This window comes from Leuciscus leuciscus (assembly GCF_965113295.1).
Source record: "Leuciscus leuciscus genome assembly, chromosome: 15".
NCBI classification, from domain to species: domain Eukaryota; kingdom Metazoa; phylum Chordata; class Actinopteri; order Cypriniformes; family Leuciscidae; genus Leuciscus; species Leuciscus leuciscus.
This window is the reverse complement of record NC_138739.1, coordinates 23801320-23827930: the sequence shown is the minus strand read 5'-3', so window position 1 is coordinate 23827930 and position 26611 is coordinate 23801320. Positions and strand designations below refer to the sequence as shown.

Below are 26611 nucleotides of genomic sequence, written 5' to 3'. Positions count from 1 at the left end.
TGTGTGATTTGTTTCGCCCATTTTTTCCATTCGCCTCACATAAGGGCATGCATTTAAACACCACTTTTTATAAGTGCACTATCATATAGAGAACTCAAAGTTACTAAATATTCACTAAAAGCCACGAAAATCCCACCTCGACTTCCACACAGTCTTCAAGAGCATTAGCGTTATGTTTGGGTAGCGTGCATTTGGGTCAGTATGGGTTTTGAGAAGATCAAATCTGGTGGATTATGGTTTTAACCGAATTATCCTCGAATCAGTTCAGATAAAGTGTCTGATCAGTTTACTGCCTGGCGATCTGAGTCTTGCTATCTTCGCTGAAGCGCTTGTGAGGTTACGCTATCTGAAGTGTAAGCGGGACGCTTGTTTTTCATTAACGGCGGCGCTGCTCCAGTCAGCCTAAAGGTACCGGGGGGGGCGGTTGTATATGTTTTAGAGAAAGGGAAGGCATTTTGAGACTGATGAAGGCAGAAAAAAAAGCAAGGAAGGAAGAAATGAGGAGATGAAGAGAAATGGTCTAATATATGCCAGACTGTGAGATCTGAATTCCCAGATGTCTCAAAGCTTCCAGTGCAGCCAATTAACACGCTCTCAGCGACAGAGTGTCTTCTGCTTCACACACTCGCACAAATGTGCTCGCATACCTCCAAACTTAATAAACATGTCTAGAAATGCATCTGCTGCGGGGAAATAAGCGCTATTTGCTACAACGAAATTTGTTTAAATGTCTGTTCTTGGAGGATTTACTGACTTCAAACTGAAGAAAACTAAATTAGTGTGTGTGTGTGTGTGTGTGTGTGTGTGGAAGATTTTCTTGCGGCACAGAATGTAAATATCACACTGCGAGGAGAGGTCACAGATAGAGGAGGGGTAGTTCACTCTCATATTAATGCATTCAGCACTACCAGCCTGTAAAAGCCAGCATGCCAACTCCCATAGAGCCCCGTGTCTAAAAATAAAAGATGGAAGACAGAGAGAGAGAGAGAGAGAGAGAGAGAGAGGTGGAGGGTGCTTTGCCCTCTCTGCACCTCCTCTGGTGTTTTAAAACATCAAGTGAGTCAAGTAAACGGGTTTGTGAAAACAACTAGTCGAAAAGCTAAAAAAAGTCGGTAAACAGAGTGGGTAAACAGTCTGAGGAATATCTACTGCAATAGAATATCTTAATATGTTAGCTTTAACATATTAGTTTTAGCATTAACATTACAAACATTAGTGTTAGCAATAACATTACAATTAGCATTAGTGTTAGCAATAGTAGGCTATAGGTTTTATAGTATTGTAACTGAAATCTGCTCAAGCTAACATTTCAGTTTTAGTATTAGTGCTAGCACTTTTTAGTATCTGATATCAACTAAAATATACTAATTTATTAGCTTTAACATATTAGTTTTACAGTGTGTTGTACATGGGTGTGTGGGTGTGGTCACTTAACATACCGGAAAATACAGACAATTAAGGAAACTCAGGGCTTAAATACACACAGGATTAATTAACATAACCAATCAAAAACCATAAAGACAAACTATTTATTCAACTATTACTATTTAAGCATGTAGAAAGTTGATACAGGTATTAGCAATACCATTAGTTTCAGTAGTAACAACACTGACCAGTCAAAAGTCTTTCATGAGACTGCAGAATTGTTTCTTGAAAATGTCCTGTAAGTGATAACAGCATGCAAATTTATTCACCAACTCTGACACAGAAACTAGATCACATTCCCTGTTTTGGTTTGTGTGTGTGTGAGGATGCTTTTGTGTGTGTCAAAAAGACAGACCGAGCGGAAGACAGGTTTTTTTATAGCAGCTGTTGTGTTGGATTTCAACATTCTGCAACTCACCAGCTATAAAGATTCTGCCCTATTTTCACAGACACACACACACACAAAAAAAACACCTAAAAGAAAGCAGACAAGGCTAGCTTCCTTGAGCAGTCAAGGACAAGATCTTCAAAGAGTTTTATACATCATGCGCCACTGATACATCTGAGAATAACCGCCACAACGCGGTCCTTGCCGCATAGCAGCAGCATGTTCACTCACAGTGCGATACGTGTAACAAACTGGAATGAAATAGATTTTACACGTTCTCACGAAATCAGTGTTGTGATATTTTTTGTTAGAGCACTGTAGGAGTTGTGCAAGTTTGCGCGGTGAAACGCGCAACATGAATATGCGGAAAGAACGCTAACAGTCATGTGACAAACGTCATATAAAACGTAACCAAATCTAATTACCAAATCTAGTGAAATGCAAACAGCCAACAATAAGCAAAGTTGTTTGAAATTCTACAAAAACAGGGTCCAAAAGTAACATTAAGATAAAAACGTCTTTTGGTTCCGCAGCTTGATGAGTTACGATAAATTGCGCAATAGCTATTAAAGCTTGTTTCGACCAGGACGTAAAAAAGTAATTATGAGTTTTTCTCAAAATTGTGAGTTTATATCTCGCAATTCAGACTTTATAACTCACAATTTAGAGTTTATATCTTACAATTCAGACTTTATAACTCACAATTTAGAGTTTATATCTTACAATTCAGACTTTATAACTCACAATTTAGAGTTTATATCTTACTATTCAGACTTTATAACTCACAATTTAGAGTTTATATCTTACAATTCAGACTTTATAACTCACAATTTAGAGTTTATATCTTACAATTCAGACTTTATAACTCACAATTTAGAGTTTATATCTTACAATTCAGACTTTATAACTCACAATTTAGAGTTTATATCTCGCAATTCAGACTTTATAACTCACAATTTAGAGTTTATATCTTACAATTCTGACTTTATAACTCACAATTTAGAGTTTATGGGCCCTATTTTAACGATCTGAAACGCAAGTATCAAGCGCGAAACGCAAGTAACTTTGTGGGCGGGTCTTGGGCGCTGTTGCTATTATACCGGCGGGATAAATTACTCTTGCGCCCGACGCAAATCTAAAATGGGTTGGTCTGAAGTAGCTTCATTATTCATAGTGTGGTTTGGGCGTAACATGAAATAAACCAATCAGAGCGTCATCTTACATTCCCTTTAAGAGCAGGCGCGCTTGTTCTAAAGGGGATTCCTATTATAACGGCGGATTTGCCAGACGCGTGCCAGGAGCGGTTCACAGCCGAGGAGACCGACGTTCTCGTCAGGGCCGTAAAACACAGAGAAGTGACATTGGGGATGGAGAAACACACCCAAATTAGCTTTGCTTAAACAGGCGTATGATAATTTGGGTAAATGTGTAAGCTAGATGTATGCTTTTATAATAAACTATCAATCAATCAATCAATCAATCAATCAATCAATCAATCTATCTATCTATCTATCTATCTATCTATCTATCTATCTATCTATCTATCTATCTATCTATCTATCTATCTATCTATCTATCTATCTATCTATCTATCTATCTATCTATCTATCTATCTATCTATCTAATGTATGATTTGCAAAAATGAAAACTGCTGCTTCTGTGTAGATGAGAGAATCAAAGTGTATGCGCGTTGTGCACACGCTACATTGATTATGGCCAAGCATGCGCCCTTAAAATAGCATCTGAATAACATGCGCAACGCGCCACTGACTTTAAACTAGATTTTTTCGGTCAGTGGCGGAATTGTTTTCTAAACGTGCAAAATAGCATGAGGGAACGTTTGCGCCGGAACACGCCTCCTCTTTGCGCTGAACCGCCCCCGGGAGCGCAAGTGTATTTCTTAGTTAACCGACGTGCTTCTGTGGAGGGAAAAGTCCGCTGTGCGCGGGTGCAAAATAAGAATGATACATGCGTCGCTGTACAAAGTCAATTGCGCTGGGTGCAAGATAGGGCCATATCTTACAATTCTGACTTTTTCCCTCAAAATTGTGCGTTAATATCTCGGAATTTGGACTTTATAACTCCTAATTTCGAGTTTATATCTCACAATTCAGATTTTTTTCCCAAAAATTGTGATTTTATATCTCGCAGTACAGACTTTATAACTCGCAGTTTTGAGTTTATATATCACAATTCTGACTTTTTTCTCAAAATTGTGAGTTTATATCTCGCAATTCGGACTTTATAACTCACAATTTCAAGGTTAAATCTCACAATTCTGAGAAAAAGTTTGAATTGTGAGATATAAACTCACAATTGCATGAAAAAAGTCAGAATTGTGAGATTTAACCTCGAAATTGCGAGTTATAATGTACAAATTGCGAGATGTAAACTCACAGTTTTGAGAAAGAAGTTTGAATTGTGAGAGATGCGAGGAGAATAGCAGATCAGGTGACTTGTGTAACTCAGAAGGTCCTGTAATGAAAAATATGCAACATTGACTTTTTTTTACACTGCGCATACTACAATTTCAGTTTAATACCAAACAAAAAATAAGGCTAAATCACATTAAGGGCCACAGCCTGCAAATACATCTGAAGATAAAGTGTTATAAAATTGTAATACGTCCTACTTACATACATTGTTTAAGTTAGCAATAATCTTAGGAATAAAATTGAATTTTATGATATGTCTCTAGAATTCATTGTCCGTTCGAAGTGTTTTCCCAGCTAACAAAAATAAGTTTCGCCAATGTTTCCATTATGATCTCTGAACATATGTTCTCCAGTTTTTTAAAGGTTTTAAAAACGTTTTTTTCTTCTTTTTTTCTCTCTTGGTAATACGAACGTTAAGGGAACATTCCATTTTAGCGTTTTGGAAGCATTATGGGAATGTTACTTTTGAATGTCCTCTGGACCTTCTGAAACAGTCGGACGAATGTCCAACTAAAATGTTTCAGCAAAAACATTCCATAAATTATATACGTTTTTGTGCTAACGTTTTGGGAACATTATTAAAGACCAGATAACTTTGAACGAATGTTCTATTAATGTTACTGGAAGAACGTTTATTCATAACTTCTAATGAACACTCCCTGTTTGCTGGCTTGTTAGTTAAGTCTGCATCTGTGTCAGATTGAAGCTGATTTCTCGCCAGTAATCCTGGATACACACAATACTTCATTGTGATCCTACGATATCCTACGGTTTTTCAAGCTTCATAATTTTCTTGATCGGCTCGGGCCGCAGTATCAGCACTCCTTGTAGAAGCTGCTGACTTCACTTGAAAATCAGCATAAATATGACTTCTTAATGAGCAGGGAATGGTTTCAGCTTTCCGCAGATACACAACTCTCCATAAATCCTTTCCTGTTACCCAAGATGCTCTGCATGTGGTACAACTAAACTCCTGAAGTTCGTCGTAAGATTAAGATGTAGACGTTGTTCACGAGACAATGTGTGTGGGTTCTTTAGAGCGTGTCCGATGGGATTCTGTAGGACAATGAATGACTGCACCGATTATAGATGTTTTATTGACACTGTCGATGTGTTTCTTGAGCTTGGCCTCTTGAGGACTTGAAGTCGGCCGGCGCGAGTCGTCTAAAACAGAGTGGATTTCTCTAAAAGGAACAGAATTTATATTTAGAAACTGCTAAATCTTTAATCTCATGCCGCAGCAGCTCCGTTATTCATTTTTAACAGGGTTTCTGAGGAACAGAGAGTGTGTGTGCGTGTGTTTGTTTTTGAGTAATGACTTTTGCCATTTGAATGTGTGTGCAAACTTTGTCTAAAGGCATGTTCACACCAAAAGCGATATCTAACGATAACTTTATTGTTATAGTTATCGTCCATGGTGTGAACAGGCCTAATGCTGTATGATTTGTACTGAATGCAACCTTAAAGGTATAGCGGAGGATCTTTCCAAATTTTAGATAAGACCCGCCCTCTCCACTTTTTGAAAAGTTTGATTGATTCACCAGAATGATTGACAATTAGGAGGACCAATAGTATAGGTTACCCACCAGGAAGTAAAACATCTTCCGCTATACCTTTAATTTCATCCCAGACAATTTTTGGTTCCTAATTCGTGGTTATAAAAGAAATAGAGACATTTTTTAGAACATTAGGAATTGATAACCAAACGGGAACCATATGCTAACGTTAGGGGAATGTTCTGATACTTCTGCACCACATTTAAACTATACTGTACCATACTACACTCTAAATGACTATACTTCACTGTACTGTACTGTGTTCTTTAGTGCTGTACTGTACAATCAATTGGGAAATAGAAGCACAAACAGCCCTGAAAAGCAGATCTGGGTACCTTTGAGAGTTTGGCTGACCCTGTAGAGGTGGATGGAATATCTCGGATCGCTCATCCAGTCTCAGGATAGAGGATTCAGGTGCATTAGAGGTCAATATTAGGTCGATAACTGGACATGAGCCACAGTGCTGTTTGGGTAGCTCAGATCCACACCATGTGCTGACATCACAGTGTGAAGAGATGAAATCTGATCCAGGACACTTTAGCTGCTGGAAATCATTCAGACGCACAGTTTTACAGCAGAGGAATGCATATATATATAATGTTTAGGTGTATATTTGAGACAAACACTTATCAAAATCATTATTTATCATTATTTACAATGTACAGTTGCCTGAATGCTGGAGTGGTTAGTCATTGGGTACAGGCTGTGCAAAGTAAAGAGTGCTTATTAATTCACAACGTTTCCATTGCTGGTATAATTTAAAGGGATGTTAATCTGTTTTAACTTTTTAGATTTTTTATTGTAAAATGTATTTATTTATTTATTTACATACATTTTAAGTTTTTCCAAATAATGAACTATTTTAATTGTAAAATATTTGAACTAATTTATTAAATAAAAATGTTACAGATAAAGATAAACACTTCACATTTTAATTTTTTTCATTTCATATGCATTTAAAAAAATAAATAAAGCACACTTAAAAAATGTTTGTCCAACCAATTAAATATTCCATTTATTTAAAAATAATAATAATACTATTTTAATAAACACTTCACATTTAAAGTTTGTCCAACTAAATTTTTTTTTAATTAAATGGGCCTACTTCAAATTTAAAGTTGAAACCATCTTCATTTGAACTAACTTTTTCTAATTTCTTTTGCAGCTGTTTCTATAATGCGGCATAGTGCATCAGCGTTTGGGTTTGCTGTAAGTCTCACACTTGATATATTTAAATGTTCATTATTTAATAGTCTTTAATGTTTTAACGCTTCTCTTTATCACTGTTGTTCATTCGTTTGCAGTTTGACGCTACTCTCGACGTCCTGTCCTCCATTATCGTGATTTGGCGATACAGTAACGCCGCGGCCGTCCATTCGGCGCACAGAGAATACATGTGAGTACATGTGATCCTTCCTTGATTAAAGAAAACGTGGGGAATGGGACGTGAACGCATGGAACGGGCCATAGGTTGCGACTGAAATCGCATACTCTCTTATTTTGAATAAGTAATTACTTTACGACTGTACGTTCTATATAGTATTAATGTGTGTAGTGTGAATGTAATCTGGACGTACTACATTCGCCATGCTGTCATTATAATGTGACCTTCCCGCATCAGTTACATCGCTTCACTGTCATTCAAAAATCCTTTCCCGTGTTCTCATGGGATATTAAAGTGTCCATCGTATGCACACTTCAGAATCTCGCCGGAAGAAGAAGGTCATCTGGTTACTTGAGTTCTGTGAATTTGGACTTGCTTCTTTGACAAATACTGTTTTTTTGCCTAGTATATGGTAGGGAAGTATGTGATTTCTGATGCAGCCATTGTTTGTGCTCTGTGGGGATTCTGGGTAGCCAATTAGATGTTGTTTCTGGGCAACAAGGAGAGCAGCAGGTCAGATTGATCTTTCAAGGTAATGATGTTGAGATTTTGACATGTTCCTCGGCTGAAGAAGAACATTACTGGGCGAACGAGCACGCAACAAATTACCTAACCAAACCATAGCCATTAAAACGATCATTTAATGAATGTTTTCAGATGCGCTGATCCTTTTAAACAAACCTAGCATAATTTACCTCAGCAGGTTGACGTTTCCTAAAGACCAGCAGGTTTGATGGATGGAGGCCCGGCAGAAAGACTCTCTGGTCCCCCGTGAAGTGGCCCTGCTCTGGGTTTCATGTCTTTAGACAGTCTCTCTCTGTGTTCGGCGTCCCTTATCGGTGGAAAGACACAATAGAGATGGCAGAAGGGCTTTGTGAAGGGAATGAAAGCAGAGGAAGCGGAGAAAGAGAGGACAAAGGCAGAAGTGTGCTAGACAGTAGCACACTCAGACCTGTAGCATACGTACAGTACAGATACACACAAACACACACACACACGTAATGAATCCATTTCTAATGCGCATGCTGGTGAAGCTGTGAGCCGCGGTCCCTAGGGGAATCTGCTGGGATGTGGATCGCCGTGGAGACGGATTACATCATAACGCAGGCTGCATTAGCGAGATGACATTTCTACTAGACTGCTAGACTCTTACACTGTAAAACACTACAGGCTCTTACTGTTTGAGAATAGTGACTTACAAATAGATCTCTGCATTTTGAAAAACATATTAGTGGTGCTTACTGGTGTAAAAAAACAGTGCCAAGGCGATGCTATGCAGTTGCTAGGTGGTTGTTAGTTTGTTCTGAGTGGTTTCTAGGGCATTGCTAAGTGATTGCTAGGGTGTTTTTGGTGGTTCTTTGGGAGTCGCTATGTGGATACTAAGGTGTTCTGATTGGTATCTAGGGCGTCGCTAGGTAGATGTTAGTGTGTTCTGTGTGGATGCAAGACCAATGCAAGAGTGGTTGTTAGGGAGTTGCTATGGGGTGACTAAAGTGTTCTGAGTGGTTGCTAGAGTGTTGCTAGGTGAATGTTATTATGTTATGCATTGTTTCTAGGGCGTTGCTAAGTGATTGCTAGGGTGTTTTCGGTGGTGCATTGGGAGTTGCTATGTGGTCACTAAGGTGTTCTGATTGGTTGCAAGGGCAGATGTTAATGTATTCTGTGTGGATGCAAGGTCAATGCTAAAGTGGTTGCTAAGGTGTTTTGAGTGATTTGAAGGTGTTCTAAGTGGTTGCTAGGGAGTTGGTATGGAGTTACTAAAGTGTTTTGAGCTGTTGCTAGAGTGTTTCTAAGTGGTTGTTAGTGTGTTTCTAATGTGTTCTGACTGAGTGATTGCTAGGGTGTTTCTAGGTAGAATTAATGTGTTCTGTGTGGATGCAAGTTCAATGCTAGAGTGGTTGCTAGGGAGTTGCTTTGGGATTAATAAAGTGTTCTAAGCAGTTGCTAGAGTGTTGCTATGTAGTTGTTAGTGTTTTTCTATGTGGTTACTAAGGTGTTCTGAGTGATTGCTAGGACAATGCTAGGGAGTTGCTATGTGCTTACTAAAGTGTTCTGAGTGGTTGCTAAAGTGTTGCTAGGTGGTTGCTATGGAGTTGCAGTTACTAAGGGCGTTTTCACACCTATACATTGCTAGCTCTCTCTGGATCTCCCAGTGCTGTCTAGAGGTTAACAGTGTCAAGACACACACAAACACTACAAATGTTATTATGCAGCTAGAGTAGGAATCAAGGCTTCATCGGGACAACATTCTCACACGAAAAACCGCAATTACACAACATTGAACACAAAGATGAAGTGGTGCTCTTTTGGTTTTCAACTGTGATAACTAATGTGCTCACTCAGAATCAGACCGCCCCAGAGTTCGTTTGCAGTCGGGCCGAGACCACCTCGTTCAGGCGATCTCGGAGCGATTGTTTTGGTGCAGATCCGAGCGATTGCCATGTTATGCCTAAAAGAAAACGCTTTCGTTAAGTTTCTAATAAAATGCAAGTTCGCAGCTTTTTAGATTGCACTTTTATTGAATTTTTATTTTAATGTATGTATGTATTGATACAAATATTTAGAACACACTTAATATTACATTCAGTCGCCTGTCAAAACAAACATGATCCACCGCAGACAAGCATCTCTACAGCATCGGTGGGGTTCCTCCTTGGCCTGATTGCTAGATAAACTAGATTATATTAATCTGCATGTCTTAATTTTATTTTAATTTGATCTCCGGAGACTGTAGCTGTGTGTGTTTGTTTGTTTGGTTTGATTAATTAATCACTAACCAAAAAGCAGATTAAACAGACTGAGCTCGCAAAGCCTTTTACGATCCGCGTGTGAGAAACAGAGCCGAACGGCACCAAAACTTCACCAGATTTAACCCAGCTACCCCTGCGGCTGAGTAAATAGTGGAACAGATCTCGCCTATTAACCAAGCTTAATTAGAGAACGACAGCCCTCGTCGCCTTCAATTTTAAACAGCGGGCTTGACAGGACTAATGAGAACGAGGCACTAAAGCGAGCAGAAGCTTCAGAGTCGTGTTTTATTAACTGACTCAGACTCAGGAGGGGAATTACACTGTGAACTCAATAAAGCATCTGTTGAATTGATGCTGTGGGTTACTCAACGTGCCTGTGTGTGTGTGTGTGTGTTTTCCAGAGCATGTGTTATCCTTGGGGTCGTGTTCATCTTGTCGGCCATCACTATCCTGGGGAAAGCGATCCATGATCTCGCCACAAAATTGCAACCGGAAGTGGTGAGAAAACAACAAACACACATTTGTTCATTCACTGACTCAAGGATGTATTCATGGAATTAGTTGATTCATTCGTTTGTTTGTTCGTTTGATCATTCGCTGACTGATTGATTAATTGGATCGGTTGATTGACTGTTCCAATGGTTGATTCATTTGTTTGTTCGTTTGTTTGTTCATTCACTCACTGGATTTCATGATCGTAATCGCCCCCACACCCTCAGTCACTATTCCCTTTATTACTCCACTAATATAGTTCACTTGAAGTAGTGAATGAAAACGAGTAAGTGAATTCGGACCCTGAGTGCGCCGGAAGGGTTGCTGCTTTTGTACTTGCTGTTTAATAATCATTTGGAACTTAGCAAACTGGCAGCTCCAGTAGTAAGATGAAAAGATTGATCTTGAACTCTGTCATGGAAAATGTATAAACCTTAATTAAACAATTTAATAACCAATTAAAAAGGAATGTATACCTGTATGATATTACGCTGCTGCCACATTGGACCAGCGGTTTGGAAAATGGATGGATGGATGATTCAGATTCAGGGAATTCATGCGGGAATCATTCGACACGCAACTCTCACAGTGCATTATGGGTATTCTCTAGCCGTTGAGTGTACATCGGTTGTACACCACTACAAATGGCTGTCTCCTCAAATAGTGCCCTATTTAAGGGTATAGAGGGGCGATTTCGGACACAGCCATGGTTCCACTGGTCGATTAATTTGTTCATTCATTCACTCACTGATTCATTCATTGGATTGGTTGATTTGATTTTTCCAGTGATTGATTAATTTGTTTATTCATTCACTCACTGATTCATTCATTGGATTTGTTGATTGATTTTTCCAGTAGTTGATTAATTTGTTCATTCATTCACTCACTGATTCATTCAATGGATTGGTTGATTGATTGTTTCAGTGGGTGATTCATTTGTTCATTCATTCACTCACTGATTCATTCAATGGATTTGTTGATTGATTGTTCCAGTAGTTGATTCATTGGTTCATTCATTCACTCACTGATTCATTCAATGGATTGGTTGATTGATTGTTTCAGTGGTTGTTTCTTTAATAAGTTCTTTCCCTGACTCATTGATTTATTCATTGCATTGATTGATTGATTGTTTCAGTGGTTGATTCATTTGTTGTTTGTTTGTTCATTCTCTCATTGAATCATTAATTGGATTTGTTCATTGATAGTTCCATTGGTTGATTCATTAGTTTGTTTGTTTGTTTATTCATTCACAAATTGGTTGATTGATTCCATATATTCACTCTAAGCATTCATACTCTCGCATCTTATTTCCCTGCTGGCTTTTCATTGAATGTAAACTCCATTTAAGAGAGTCTCTCAGATGAAGGACTCCACACGCAAAAACCCAACACTTCATCTTTTTATGTCGCTGGTTGTGTGAGTTTTCCCTAACGGCGCCTGCTAAACAGCACAAGTGTAAAGCTGAATGAACATGGTGGAGACGAGGTGTGAAGTCACATACGAGATTAGAATAGTCTGATATCGCTGTTGCCAGGCAACATCAAGAGGGGAAATAGTTTTCCCTAAACCAGTTACCCCTCCACTATCACTCGCTCTCTTTCTCAATCTATCTCTCCATTCGCCTTCCTGTGATGAAATGAGACACCTAAAGCTTCGGTCTGGTACTGCATCTGTGGTGTAAAAATTCCACTTCTTCACTCTTAAAAATAAAGTTTCTTTATTGGCATTTATGTTTCCATGAAAAACCTTTAATATCCATGGAACCTTTCCATTGCACAAAAGGTACTTTATAGTGTAAAAAGGTACTTAAGATTATTAAAATAGACAAAAATTGTTCTTTTAAGTACTGTTTACTAAATAGTTCTTTGGGTTACTAAAATGGTTCTTCTATGACATCGCTGCACATCCACCTTTTGGAACATTCATGAACATTTAAGTAAATAGGAAATAACTCTCTTTTTTTTATCAAGAACCAATCAAAGCACATTATGAACTTTGGTAATGAGTCTTGCTACTAGTTTTAAAACTGAAACACTCTTGGCATCAAAACCAAAGGAACTTAAAAAGGTTCTATTGTTAGAACCAGTTTTAAAAAGGGTTCTATGATGACATAATAAGAACTAAAAAAGGTTCTATGATGATGTAACGAAAATTTAAAACGTTTTTTTATGATGGCATAATGAGAACTAAAGGTTTTATTATCACATAATGAGAATGAAAAAATGTCTATGATAACATAATGAGAACTAAAAAAGGTTCCATCACGATAAAATGAGAACTAAAATAGGTTCTATCATGATAAATGAGGAGTAAACAACATTATATCATGACATAACAAGAACTAAAAAGGTTTTATGAAAGAACTAAAGATGCTTTTATGATGACAATTGGAACTTAAAAGGTATATATTATGACATAATGGGAAATTAAAAAGGTTCTATTATGACATATGAGAACTAAAAAGGTTCTGTAATGTCATTTTCTCAAAAGGCATGAGATTGTAACCATTTTTGGAACCTTTATTTTTAAAGGTGTCTAGCAAACACAATTAGGGTGTAAAAGAGAAGACGATAACCAGAGGAATAGGAGGAGACAGAGAGAGAGAGAGAGAGAGAGAGACACAGAGAAAGAGAGAGAGAGACGCTGTGCTGATGTTTTAATCAGGACTCTGGCTTCTCTCTGGAGGATTCCTGTTCCTGTCTCAGCGTGTAAAGCTTGGTTTTGGCGCATACAAGCGCCGCCTAAAAATAGATCCAATATTTCTCCCTCCCTTCATCTGCTGCTGATGTCAGAAACACTTCCCCTTCTCTTTTCTCTCTTTTCTTTTTTTTCTCACGTACTCTCTCTCTCTCTCTCTCTCTCTCTCTCATGGTCTCTCAATGAAATGTTAATAAGCTCTTCTGAACAAGGTGTTTGAGATGGACTGCCCCCTTTTGCAATCCCATGCGTGTTTCTGAGCAAGATTGACTTGTTTTTCAGGTGCTATAAAATCAATACAACAATTTTCCCCTGAATTCCTGTAATAGACATCTGAGCCTTTTGCACTTCCTGTCGTGAACCTGCTAAAATAAGGCTAGACACAGATGAATTTAACTAATAGATATACATACTTCCCAAGTTAATTGATCACTACCACATTAAAGTTTGCATTACAAGTTTTCTGAAATGTTGTTTAGTAAGCAAATGAGGCATTATCAGGTTCAAAATTCTTGTTTTGTTTTGTTGACATGTTAAAGTTGAAGGTTTTTACTGAGGGGATTTTGAATATCTCTTTTTATCACTCCATAAATCAGAAATAGTGTCAACTACCAGAAATAAAACACATTTTCACCATGTTTTTAGGAATAAAATGTTGTGTAAAATTAGGCAATATGACCGAACCCCTCATTAAAAACCTTCAGAATATAGGTAGGAATAAAACTGTAAAGTTTGGTCTATTCGAGTGAAATGGAGATAACTCGTTTTGAGAAAACGGCCTTTAAAGATTTGTATTGTAACTGCTTTATTACACTTTATCTTTTCGCATCTGTAGATTTCAAACACTTAAATGAATATTTTGGATGTTTTCTTTCCAATAGTCTAAAAGTAGACACGTTATGGAAGGCCAAATAGCCTAAAATCTCAAAACTGTCAAAATTTGGAAAACCCATTTGTACTCTTGTGCTTTTAACATCTCGTGAATGTTTATTTTAATTTTGGTGTTGGACCTAGGCAATTAAACGTACTTTATAAATAAATTAAACTTGAAACTTGAAAATCTCTGCCTGTAGACAAAATAAATTAAACATCTCGCATAAATGGACTGTTCACATTCTCTATGCAGCTACATCTGCGAAAGTGACGAAAATGACACAAGAATATAGCCCTAAATAATGATGTTTACAGGTTTTATATGGTCGTGTAGTTAAAACTGCAATCATTAGAGGCACACAACCATAAAAAAAAACAAAAAAGTGAGAGTGCGACTGCTACCAAATCCCTGATTTCTCGCTGAGATGGATGATCAGAGATTTTCAGAGAGAGACATTGTGGGATGTTTGTGGGCAGGCAGACAAGGTTCGTGATGAATGCGAGGGCACGAGGTTGTTTTTAACCCCGTCAGGGAGAGTAAGAGTTGTTCAACACTGTCCGCGAGACACAAACCTCTTTGTTTTCTGCTTTCTTCACCTGCCTGACATCAATATTGATGAGGTTCTCTCACCAGAAGATCCATCATACCGTTTTATGTGATGCAGTGACTGACCGTTTGTGTGTGTGTGTGTGTTTGACGTTATGTTTGATGGTGGGAACCTTGCATCGTTGCATTTTTTCACATCTGCAAGGCCAGCAGTGCAAATTTAATGATTCTGCTTAGGCTAAAGCAACTCTATTCATCTTGTTTTTGCATCCTTTTATTGACTCTTTGCTCCCTATTGCCATTCATATTGCTTTCTAACATATTCATAGGTGCGTCTCATACTAGTTTTGCAGTGTATGCATACTATAATTACTTGCATGCATTGAATACTCAGATTTGGACTTAGCACACGTATACACACACATATGTACTGAAACTGAAATATGCAGCAATAGACATCAGACAGTATTATGCGATTATCACCAAAAGACTGGATTACCTTGCATGTTTAATTCAGCAAGTGTGTACTTAATGAGGTCATGACAATAATTTAGTATGCTACTGTTTGAAATTTTTACTGTTGCATACTGTTTTTTAATGGAAAACCGTAAAACAGTATTGTAGTATATACATTTTTGCGTGCATGAAAATGTGGCAACAATTTAGTATGCTACAGTTTGAAATGTTTACGGTAGCATACTGCATTCTGTTGTTTTATACAGGAAACAGTATTCAAGATTTCCATTCTAAACATAACCCATAACTTTGACTATGTTTGGAATAATAGTGCACTACTTACTGCATATTGCGCAGTATACCGCATACTGATAGAGTATGTATTATCCAGCAATAGACTTCAGCGAACTTAATTGTCAAAAAAAACTCATTACTGTGCATGTCCACTGCAGAAAGTGCACAGTATGCAATTTCTTTTGCAATTTTATGTGAGGAATAATTTCACAATTTAGTATGCTACAGTTTGAAATATTTACTGTTGCGTACTGCATACTGTTTTTAAATAAGAAACAACAGTACTCTATTTTAAACATAGCACACAACTTTTGCTGTTCAGAATACTAGCATACTACTTACTGCGCAGTATATACTGTAACCATATTTTAGAGTACACAATATTATTGTTAAACCTCATTACTGTACTTGTTTACTGCAGCAAGCATTCTGGTAGAATACTACGTAATACATACTACTAGACAGTATATACTGTATTTATGTAGTAAGAAACACTTCAGATTACGGTAGAATACTACGTAATACATCCTGCATACTAGACAGTATATACTGTATTTATGTAGTAAGAAACACTTCAAATTACGGTAAAATACTACGTAGTACATACCGCATACTAGACAGTATATACTGTATTTATGTAGTAAGAAACACTTCAAATTACGGTAGAATACTACGTAGTACATACCGCATACTAGACAGTATATACTGTATTTATGTAGTAAGAAACACTTCAAATTACGGTAGAATACTACGTAGTACATACCGCATACTAGACAGTATATACTGTATTTATGTAGTAAGAAACACTTCAGATTACGGTAGAATACTACGTAGTACATACCGCATACTAGACAGTATATGCTGTATTTATGTAGTAAGAAACACTTCAGATTCCGGTAGAATACTACGTAGTACATACCGCATACTAGACAGTATATACTGTATTTTATGTAGTAAGAAACACTTCAAATTACGGTAGAATACTACGTTGTACATACCGCATACTAGACAGTATATACTGTATTTATGTAGTAAGAAACACTTCAAATTACGGTAGAATACTACATTGTACATACCGCATACTAGACAGTATATACTGTATTTATGTAGTAAGAAACACTTCAAATTACGGTAGAATACTACGTAGTACATACCGCATACTAGACACTATATACTGTATTTATGTAGTAAGAAACACTTCAAATTACGGTAGAATACTACGTAGTACATACCGCATACTAGACACTATATACTGTATTTATGTAGTAAGAAACACTTCAAATTACGGTAGAATACTACGTTGTACATACCGCATACTAGACAGTATATACTGTATTTATGTAGTAAGAAACACTTCAAACAGTAGTACGCTACATCATTATCAGAACATTTGGCTACCAGCATGTTAAGTTCAGTGAGTGCACTGCATACTATACATACTATACACAGCAGAAGTAGTAAGAATAGTATGGTAGTATGCTATTCAGAGTATAACATGACCATGCACTATAATGCGATTATGTGACAACAATGTAGCATACTACAATTTTAAATGATTCCTGTTACCCATTACCAAATAATACGGCGTATATATTTCAGTTTCTAGTAAGCAGTACACTGATATTCCATTCTTATCGCTCTTTTTCCCCTCCTCCCTTGATTTCCTTTAGAGTCTGCCATATAAATTGCTGTTGTATAAAACACTGCACTTGACCCTTGAACGTCGCGTCTCGCTCAGTATGATAATGTCTCTCTCTTTCTCTTCCCCCAGGATGACTTCCTGTACAGCGTATCGGTTATCAGCGGAGTGGTGTGCACCATTCTGTCCATCTGTAAGTTCATGTTGGGGAAAGTCCTCACCAGCAGGGCCCTCATCACTGATGGTACGTTTCCCCGGAAACCCACCGGGTTACCGTGGTGATGGCCAGCCGGATTTATTATTCACAGTGCCTTGGCAACGTGTCTGCTCTTATTTCACCTCAGCTCCTCCCTTTTTAACTTCTGACGGGCTGGAAGGAGCAGGATTTTACATGTGACTATATATTGGCTTAAAAAAATTATTTGATCAACTCCCAAAAAGATTTCATTCCCACTGAATTTTACATTAAATACATTACGTTTACACTTAACACATCACGGACACATTTTTTCCCATATATTGAAAGGTGGAAAGATAGTCGAGCTCCAAAATGACGACAAATATGTTTTTATGACTTCAGACAACATTATTACAAATACAACTCGCATGGGTGTCTTTTATGGAGGTTTTATGGCATTTTTGTTTGGAAAAAAAAAACACTGAAAAAGAAAATGCGACAGATGAGTAGATAGACAGATAAGCAGATGGGAGTGCAGAGACAGACATATATATAGACAAATACGCACAGATGGACACACACAAACACATACACACACACACACACACACGGTTAAAAGTAACTCACTGGACTTGTTGAGAAGAGGTGTGCTATTACTTTTCTAACAGACCAAACTTGTAATTTTTGTAATTGAAATTACACATATACACAAAAAAAAAACTGGTGTATGATTTACTCTGAAACTAATTTCCCTCAGAAATTGATAGTTATTTTCACAAATAATTTTAAACACATTGAATTAAATGTGAAATTTTGAAGTAGAAAATGGAAATGTATTTTTATGTAAAACATCCTCCAATAATCTGCATTTACAACTTCGAAAAAGCATTTATCTTTTAACTTTAAATAGTGTACAATATTTGGTAACACTATTTTACAGTGTCCTTGTTATACGTTACAAGTAGTTACTGTAGTAATAACTATAAGTTATGCATAATAACACGCAACTAACCCTAAACCAACCTCTATTCCTAACCCTATAGTTATTATGACTCTTATTACTCTCATATTCTGTAATATGCTGCACACACAGAGTGTGACAGTAATTGCTAATGTCAAACACTCTATGTGCATCAACCATCTCAGTAGCACAAACACACACCCATCGTGGAACCAGTGAATCGTACACAAGATAAACACATGTGAAACTCACCAGCTGTCCAAACATCCAGCACTGCTGCTACACCAGCCAGTTATCACATGACTGATCATCTTATTACAGAATGTTAAGAAGATTTATAATCTATAAAGATGAAGAATCATTTGGTTTAATAGCAAGTTTTGCTATAAAAAGAAGATTTTGTCAATTTATTCATCCTCATGCCGTTCCAAACCCGTATGACTTTCTTTTTCTTCGGAACACAAAAGTATAGATTTAGCAGAATGTTCATGCTGCTCTTTCTGATATTTTTACATTGACGTAATTATTCATTTCCAGGTTTTAACTCCCTGGTCGGAGGCGTCATGGGATTCTCCATCCTAATCAGCGCCGAGGTGTTCAAACACGAACCCAGTGTCTGGTTCCTGGACGGGACCATGGGGGTTCTGATCGGACTGATCATTCTCGCCTACGGAGTCAAGTAAGAGTCCCAATCCAACTCAAATATGAAACTTTAAGGTGCACTAAGTACATTTTGAGTAGTTTTTATGTGGGAAAAAAATGGAAATGTTACCATAAAAAAAATAAAAAAATAAAAACAACAACATTGTGTTACTCCCAAGAGATTTGTTCTTGTAGCTAGTTTACTGAAAAGTAACACAACAAAGGTGTTGTGGGGGCCTGGAAATGCAAACTTGTATTTTTTGTATTTAGTTTTTGAAAACGAAACCGACATCGTCTCCATGTAAACTACAAAAACGCAAATTTGTATAATGTGTTCAGTCTATACAGTTGTGGTCAGAATTATTGGCACCCCTGGTAAATATGATCAAAGATGGCTGTAAAAATAAATCTGCATTATTTATCCTTTTGATCTTTCATTCAAAAAATTCGCAAAAATCTAAAAAGTAAAAGAATTGAAAGTGGGTTTTTTTTGTAAGTACATCGTTGTCGTGTAAACATACGCATAGTCATACGCAAACCATGGTTATTATCGTTAAATTAAACTAAAACTACCAAAAAAATTATTACTTGAAATAAAATAAACATTAACTGAAATAAAATGTAAAATACTTAAACTTGTTTTATTTCAGCTGGATGCCAAGGCAACATTTCACATTTCCGTTTAGTTGAAGTACTAAAATAACTACAGTAAATAAACAACAACTAAAAAAATGTATACGTTTTTAGTTTTAGTAAGTATAGTTAAGCTAAAAACCATTTAAAAAACAAAAACAACAGCAAAATTACTCAAACTTTAAAGTTAAAATGAAAACAGAATTTTTTTTTTTATATATATATATATATAAATAGTAGGTATATAAATAGTAGTATATAATTATACACCAATGACATTAAAACAAACATTGTGCCATGTTTGTTCACTATAGCACAAAGCTGTTTCATAAACAGTAATTTAATAATATTCTCGCTCACTTGAGGGATTCATGCGTGACTCTGTTAGTCTTTGGTGCAACTGTAAATATGCTGAAGGGTTTAACTAAAGCCTCTGAAAGGGACACTAATTATGTAGCATTTTGCTGGTTAAATAGCACACGATGCTCTCTAACAATTTCAAGCAATTATTATAATATCACTAGCCTAGAGTGTAATTAGCGTTTGACTCATTGTAATGGAAATGAAGACGTAACACGCACATACACAAAACATTCGGGGAATTGTTTGCAAAGCTCAACCGTAACATCACCTGGAACGTTTCCCACTGAAAATCGAACGGCACATGACTTGTTGACAGAACTTTAAGTGCAAATGTAAATCTATAAGCTGTAAAGTTCCACCAGCCCAAAAGCACACAGTGTTCCAGTAAGCAGAGGTCATTTCGTTTAAAGTGACAGGCCCGTCCTTGAGAGGTTATGAAGTCGAACGCTGTACCTGCTGAGTTTAGCCTTGTCATTGTGGCCTATAGGCCAATGAATACATATTTACACTTTACTTATGTATTTGAATTATAAATATATAATATACATTTTCTAACCAATTGTATTAGTTTTAACACAAACCTAATGTGATGCATATTTGTCAGTCATACATAAATGAAAGATTTCTGTAATAGTACTAATAAACTTTTACAAATTTTAAATGCACAATAACTCGGTTCATATATTTATCATCAATAAATCCAATTTGTTTCAATCTCATACATTTGAATCTCAAACATATTGCTTGTTCCACGTCTAGCCATATTTGAACTGTTTACACTTTTTAATAAATGTAATTGTTTTCACAAGGAACATTTATGCTGATTCTAAGCTATTTGAATAAATGTATTTTAAAATATGACTATTTAAATAAAATCTAATAGAGGCAAAGTGTATAATAAACTAAACTTTTTGTTGAAAAAAATCTTACCCATTTCATTAACGTATGACTGATAAATATGTGTCACATTAAGTTTATTAGTGCGTAAAAACTGAGTAATGTTATAGGCTATTCAAATACATAAATCTTAAATTTAATATCATGTCTTGAGGCTTAAATATAAGAATTTAACAGGATTTAAACGTTATAAACCAGCTGCAGAAATACTGTTTTTTACTTTCTAATTTTTAAATTCAACATACAATTTCAGGTTCCCATTTTTACATCCAAATAGAAATCTTGATACAATTTCACAATAGAAAAGCCAAGCATATGATAGAAAATGAAGTATGGACCGCTCTGAACGTGCACAATTTGAAGTTATGTCAAAACAATTTTACTAAAATGTCCAATTAATAAATTGAAGAGGTGTTTAAATTTTATTTTTTTAGATGCTAAATAAAATTTCATGTGAAAATGTTTTTTGATAAACCAACTTTGTTGAAACGTAAAAAAATTTCTTTGTTAAAACATGCTAATTGTCCTCATGAACATTGAAGTATTATTTAAAGGGATATTTCACCGCTGGAAAGATGATTATGTATTTAAATTGGGTCATTTATGCAGTAGAAATGTGAAATTATTTTAGAAGTTGGTGCCTTCTAGACTGAGAAAAGCCAGAAAATGTATTTTTGGCTCATGTGGATGAAAGACAACAACTCCCAGAATGCACTTGCTTCGCTGCCCTACGAGGACACTCCCAAGCCACGCCTACCGGTTACAGAGGGCAGTATCAGAAGAAATGATACAACTAGGCCACTAGTCGACTCGAAACTGAAAAGACACCGTTTTATCGTGAGATCCCCCTATGGGCGGGTTGAAGACATGCGGGACGAGCTCCTACTATTGGCTAGTCTCTCGCCTCTGGACAAAAAAAGCCTCAGATGATGCTAAATTACGATTTTTGCGTCATCTGAGTTTTTTTTCCAGACACACAATACAGAAATCTCTCGTCTCAGGGGGACATGAGGGAGGGAAGCACGATCATTCGAAAATACTACCGGGTTTCTACTGATACAAAGCTTAAAGGGATAGTTCACTTTGAAATTAATTTTTGGTATGTTTTAGCTTACCTCAAGGGCATCCAAGATGTAGGTGTCTTTTTTTCCGCAGTAGTTTCAATTTTGATATTTTTAGGTCAAACCGTTCTTGTCTGTCAGTCATATAATGCAGGTCTATGGTCACTGTCTCAAAGAGCATGCACAGAGTCCAAATTAAAACAATTCCCCGTCGTCCAAATTAAACAATTCCCCATCGTAAGTACACATTGATGGCCTAAGACACGAAACGAGCGGTTTGTGTGAGAAAACGAACAGTATTTATATCGTTTTTACCTCTTATACGCAGCCATGTCGAAGTGATCTGATCTGACGTGTGCGCAGACTGGTGCATAGATATATACACTAGATGTCGCCTTAAAGACATTCGTTCCAATCAACTGCCGTAGACAAGGCGACATCTAGTGTATAGATCCTAGTGTATAGATCCTTGCCACTGTTGCCTTTGGCTTGCTCAGTTGGGGATATTTTGGGGATATTTAAATTAAATTTTATCAATCAATAAATTCCTCTTGAAACAAACTTTGTTGTATTATTTAAATTTAATACTGTGAAGCTGCTTTGATACAATCTGTATTGTGAAAAGCGCTATACAAATAAACTTGACTTGACTTGACTATATCTATGCACCAGTCTGCGTACACGTCAGATCAGATCACTTGGACATGGCTATGTATAAGTGGTAAAAACGATATAAATACTGTTCGTTTTCTCACACAAACCACTCGTTTCGTGTCTTGGGCCATCAATGTGTACTTACGATGGGGAATTGTTTAATTTGGACGACGGGGAATTGTTTTAATTTGGACTCTGTGCTTGTGTTTTGAGATAATGACCATAGACCTGCATTATATGACTGACAGACAAGAACGGTTTGACCTAAAAATATCAAAATTGAAACTACTGCGGAAAAAAAGACACCTACATCTTGGATGCCCTTGAGGTAAGCTAAAACATACCAAAAATTAATTTCAAAGTGAACTATCCCTTTAATGCTAATCGGTGAAGTATCCCTTTAATATTGCAATATGCGTAAACGCTAATCACCAGGCCATGATGGCTCTGACCTCTAAACTTACTATGTTTGTTTCTGGTCTGACATGAAAATGAGTGAACTTACGAATTTCTTCCTCTTTCTTCATCAGGTTGTTAAAGGACATGGTCCCGCGCGTCAGGCAGACGAGAAATTACGAGCGCTTCGAGTAGGATTCTGAGTCTGGACAACTCAACACACATAACATTTACATTTTTACATTTAGTCATTTAGCAGACGCCTTTCTCCAAAGCGACTTACAGATTAGGACAAAATTCAGCGAGTCATCATAAAGAGGCAAAAGCAACAACAACGCAACATAAACACTCTTGTGGAGAGATTTTGTGGGAAAACACAACACACACACACACATTTTTCCTTGCCTCAGGGCAAACGCAACCACAAACTCCCCCTGTAAATATGGATTTGAAAGGGAAAACTGACAATTACATATATAAAATGTGTATTATTGTATTGTTCGAGCTGGCAATGAGCCGTGGAGCTGAAACAAGACGACTCAGAATGTGGCAACCAATTTGATATTTAAAACCCAGATTAAATCACATTCAGTTAAACGTCTCTGAAAAGGATTTATGGGTATTCGTAATCGCCTTGGGGCGAGACTTATTTTAGGTATGATTTGCGCAGATTATCAAAAAGGATTTTTTTTTTTACATCTTCAAACAATCAGGTTATAGGGAGAGGGAGAGTTTTATCAGGTAAACTTAAAATAGATTGTCTTTTTTGATTATTTTGTTTTAAGTATTTATTTTAGCTTGTTTTTAGTCTTGTTTTGAAGACTTAGTTTTTAGTTTTTGTCTTTAGTAAAAATTTCACGTTCAATGAACTAAATAAATAGACAAAAAATAAACAAGGAATCATTAGTTGTCTAACATACAATTTCAAAAATTTTTTTTTGCTTTTACATTCAAACTTAGATTTCAATCAAATTTCACAATATGAAAACATATGATACAAAAAGAAGTGTAATTCATTCCGAAAGTGCACAAATTGAAGTTATGCCAAAATAATTTAGCTAAAATGTCAAATTAATAAAAAGAAAGAGGTTGTGAAACTACATTTTTGTAGATAATAAAATGGCTCAGAGTTTTTCCTTCATGTTGTTAAAACTTAAAATTTGTTTCGTTTTTTCTTGTTAAAACGTGCCATCTAATCATCTACATGAACTTATGTATACTATAACTCAACAAAACAGGGCATTTTCATATCTAATACTTTAATATCTATTGTAACATACTCGTCAATGTCAAAACATAATACATGAAGAAACTTTCAATACTTAAAGAGCACTAGTCTACAAATCAACTGCTGTCATTAGAATAAAAACGTGCCGTTTTTGAACGCTTCATTTGCTAGAATATTGTTATTTCATCTTTCGCACTCCATTGAAACAGTAAAGTTCTGTGCGGTTCAGTTGCTAAAGCTTAATCCAGCCTCGCATTTAGCTTTTGGTGAAACTTGTAATTATTAAATGGCACACAAACGCGTTTAACGTTACGTTACGTTACTCACAGTAACAAAGCCTTAAAACTTGACCCTTCATGATGTGAACTTAGAAGTTCTGAAGTATTACATAGACTGTTTTGCCTTGAAATTTGGCTATTTAAATGTGTATTTGGGACAAGCCAAGTTTCTAAGCATTTTATGTAGCAATTAGCAAATATATCGTAGCTCCGCGGAGCAGATGGACGTAAACAGTGCCGTTACAGCCAGTCAGATTAGGTATGTGCTATACAGTGGCAGTTCGTAGTTGGATTGTAGGTGAAAAGCACATTTCTGCTTTAACGTTTGCTTATGGAGAACTGTATGACTTGCGCTGTTTTTTCAGGTGTGTAGTCGAATTTACCGCCCTGTTCTTTATTGACATTTTAATTACCTTGAGCCCTTGTCAGAGGTACTAGTCACAAGCACACGCCCCAGCAAATGGGACTTTTTTTCCTTGGCACGGTTTCTAAAACCACACGTAGAAGTGTGCCGGGGACTTAAAACAGAGACCCAAAAATAATGAGCCGAGATTGGGGCCATTATTTGGTTTAAGACTGAATTCACATCACTCGAACAAATGCAGGCAAAAGCCGATGTTAATCCGCGCCGGGGCGTCGTGGAATCCGAATGTCATGTGAAATATGAATGTATATACAACTATGTTGCTGTGGAGTATGTATATTTACACAGAAATGTCTGTTGTCACAGAAAAAAAGTTTATTTGAAAAATAAAGATATATCCTACTGATTCCTCAATCAATGAAAAACGATCAGTTTATTTTTTGAATGTCTTTAACTCTTCCATCACCCCCCCTCCCCACACCCCACACACACACAAATAATAACAAATAACACAATTTAATAACAGTTTACATATTAGTCTGATGTGTGAATGCATTTCAGGTTAAAACAAAATAAAAATGACTATTATTAACAGCAAAGTAAACCAGAACAATAATTGTGATTTTACAATTATTGCAAAAAAAAAAAAATCAAAAAAAAAATTGGTTCTATTCATAATTTGGGTTTCATTCCAATTTTTCCCAATACACATGCAGGTAAGAATTACTGGCCACGATTTCCAATAAACTAATCTAATATCTTAAAACGTTTGAGACGGTCATTAATATGAAGACCACAGCTACAGCTAAGCTGTACAAACACTTTTGAAACGGTGGCATCCTTCATACTGTAAACCAAATGTTACGACTTTAGTCAACAAGATATATTTGTTTGATTGCGTGATTTTGCGTGTCAACAACCACCAAACGTTTGGCAAAACTATTTTATGCTAAATGCCGACTCTACTTCAGCTATTCAACTACTATTTCGGCTTTTAGCTAGCTAGCATTCCGCCTTCAACGCTTTTTATTTCATAAAAGAAAACAAACCAGACAGTTCTAGCAACCATCAGAAGGCACATCATGTAACGAGAGGAAACAGACCATCGTTCTTGGCTGAAGACCATCGTTTTACGTACAAACGTGTAGATTTCGACAAAGAGCAGAAACGCAAACGTAAATCTATCGTATAAGTTAGAGTGGAAAACTAGAAGAGACCCATCTATATTTACAAATGTGCAAATGTTTACAGAAATCATACATTGGATAAAAACATCAAATGAGGTTTTTGCTGGCTTTTGCAATTAAACTTTGTTCGCAATGTTTGTCCAGAGTATCGACAATAAAGGGAATTATGATATGCTTTGCTGTACTATTTTTATATAACGTTAAGTACAATTTAACAGCTTTACGTTTCAATGATTTTTTAAAACAAATCTAAATGAATAGAAAAAGATAATTTAGCTCTTTTGCGACAGACTCTGGACAAGCATATGCGCTTACATTTAAATTAGTCTGATAAATAATATTTCCCTCTATAAAGAATTTTCTCTTCTATAAATAGTCACATAAAAATCAACAGGCAGAGATAAAGATCTGTATACAAAATAAATTAAAAAACAAACTTTAAAACAGTTTTACAGTGTGTTGTAATATCTGGTGTCAAATCTTCGCTATAGTGCATTTTCATTCCAAAATACAAATAAGTAATAATTTTGATGTGTTTTTTTTTTTTCCAGGCAAATTCAAGAATATAGACATTTTAAAATAAAATAAAAAAACAAATAAAAACCAAGGCGGGCAATCTGTTTTTAACACAAAGTAAAAAAAGAAAAAAAAAAAAGAAGAGAAACGTATTCTATCCAAGTAATGTACACTTAGCTTTTATACAGATATATTTTTCTTTATACAAATTAAGATAAAATTTTATAGAAATATCTGGGTATGTACTTTATCCACATCTATTTGGGGTAAACTGAGCCAATTTTTGGCATGCAACTCCTTAGCAAAAAGTGACCCAA

The 26611-nt window shown here is 36.2% G+C and overlaps 1 protein-coding gene across 1 annotated transcript in view; it reads left to right on the top strand.

Moving 5' to 3' along the window:
* tmem163b (transmembrane protein 163b) overlaps positions 1–25205 on the top strand; it is a 31390-nt gene extending 6185 nt beyond the window's left edge. Inside the window, exons 3-9 of the mRNA XM_082139943.1 lie at positions 6970–7013; positions 7109–7200; positions 10340–10436; positions 17069–17180; positions 18613–18754; positions 22856–22948; positions 23067–25205. Coding sequence (XP_081996069.1) covers positions 6970–7013; positions 7109–7200; positions 10340–10436; positions 17069–17180; positions 18613–18754; positions 22856–22916 — 548 coding nt within the window. The 3' untranslated portion in view covers positions 22917–22948; positions 23067–25205. The remainder of the gene's footprint in view (positions 1–6969; positions 7014–7108; positions 7201–10339; positions 10437–17068; positions 17181–18612; positions 18755–22855; positions 22949–23066) is intronic.
* Positions 25206–26611: the final 1406 nt, after the last annotated feature.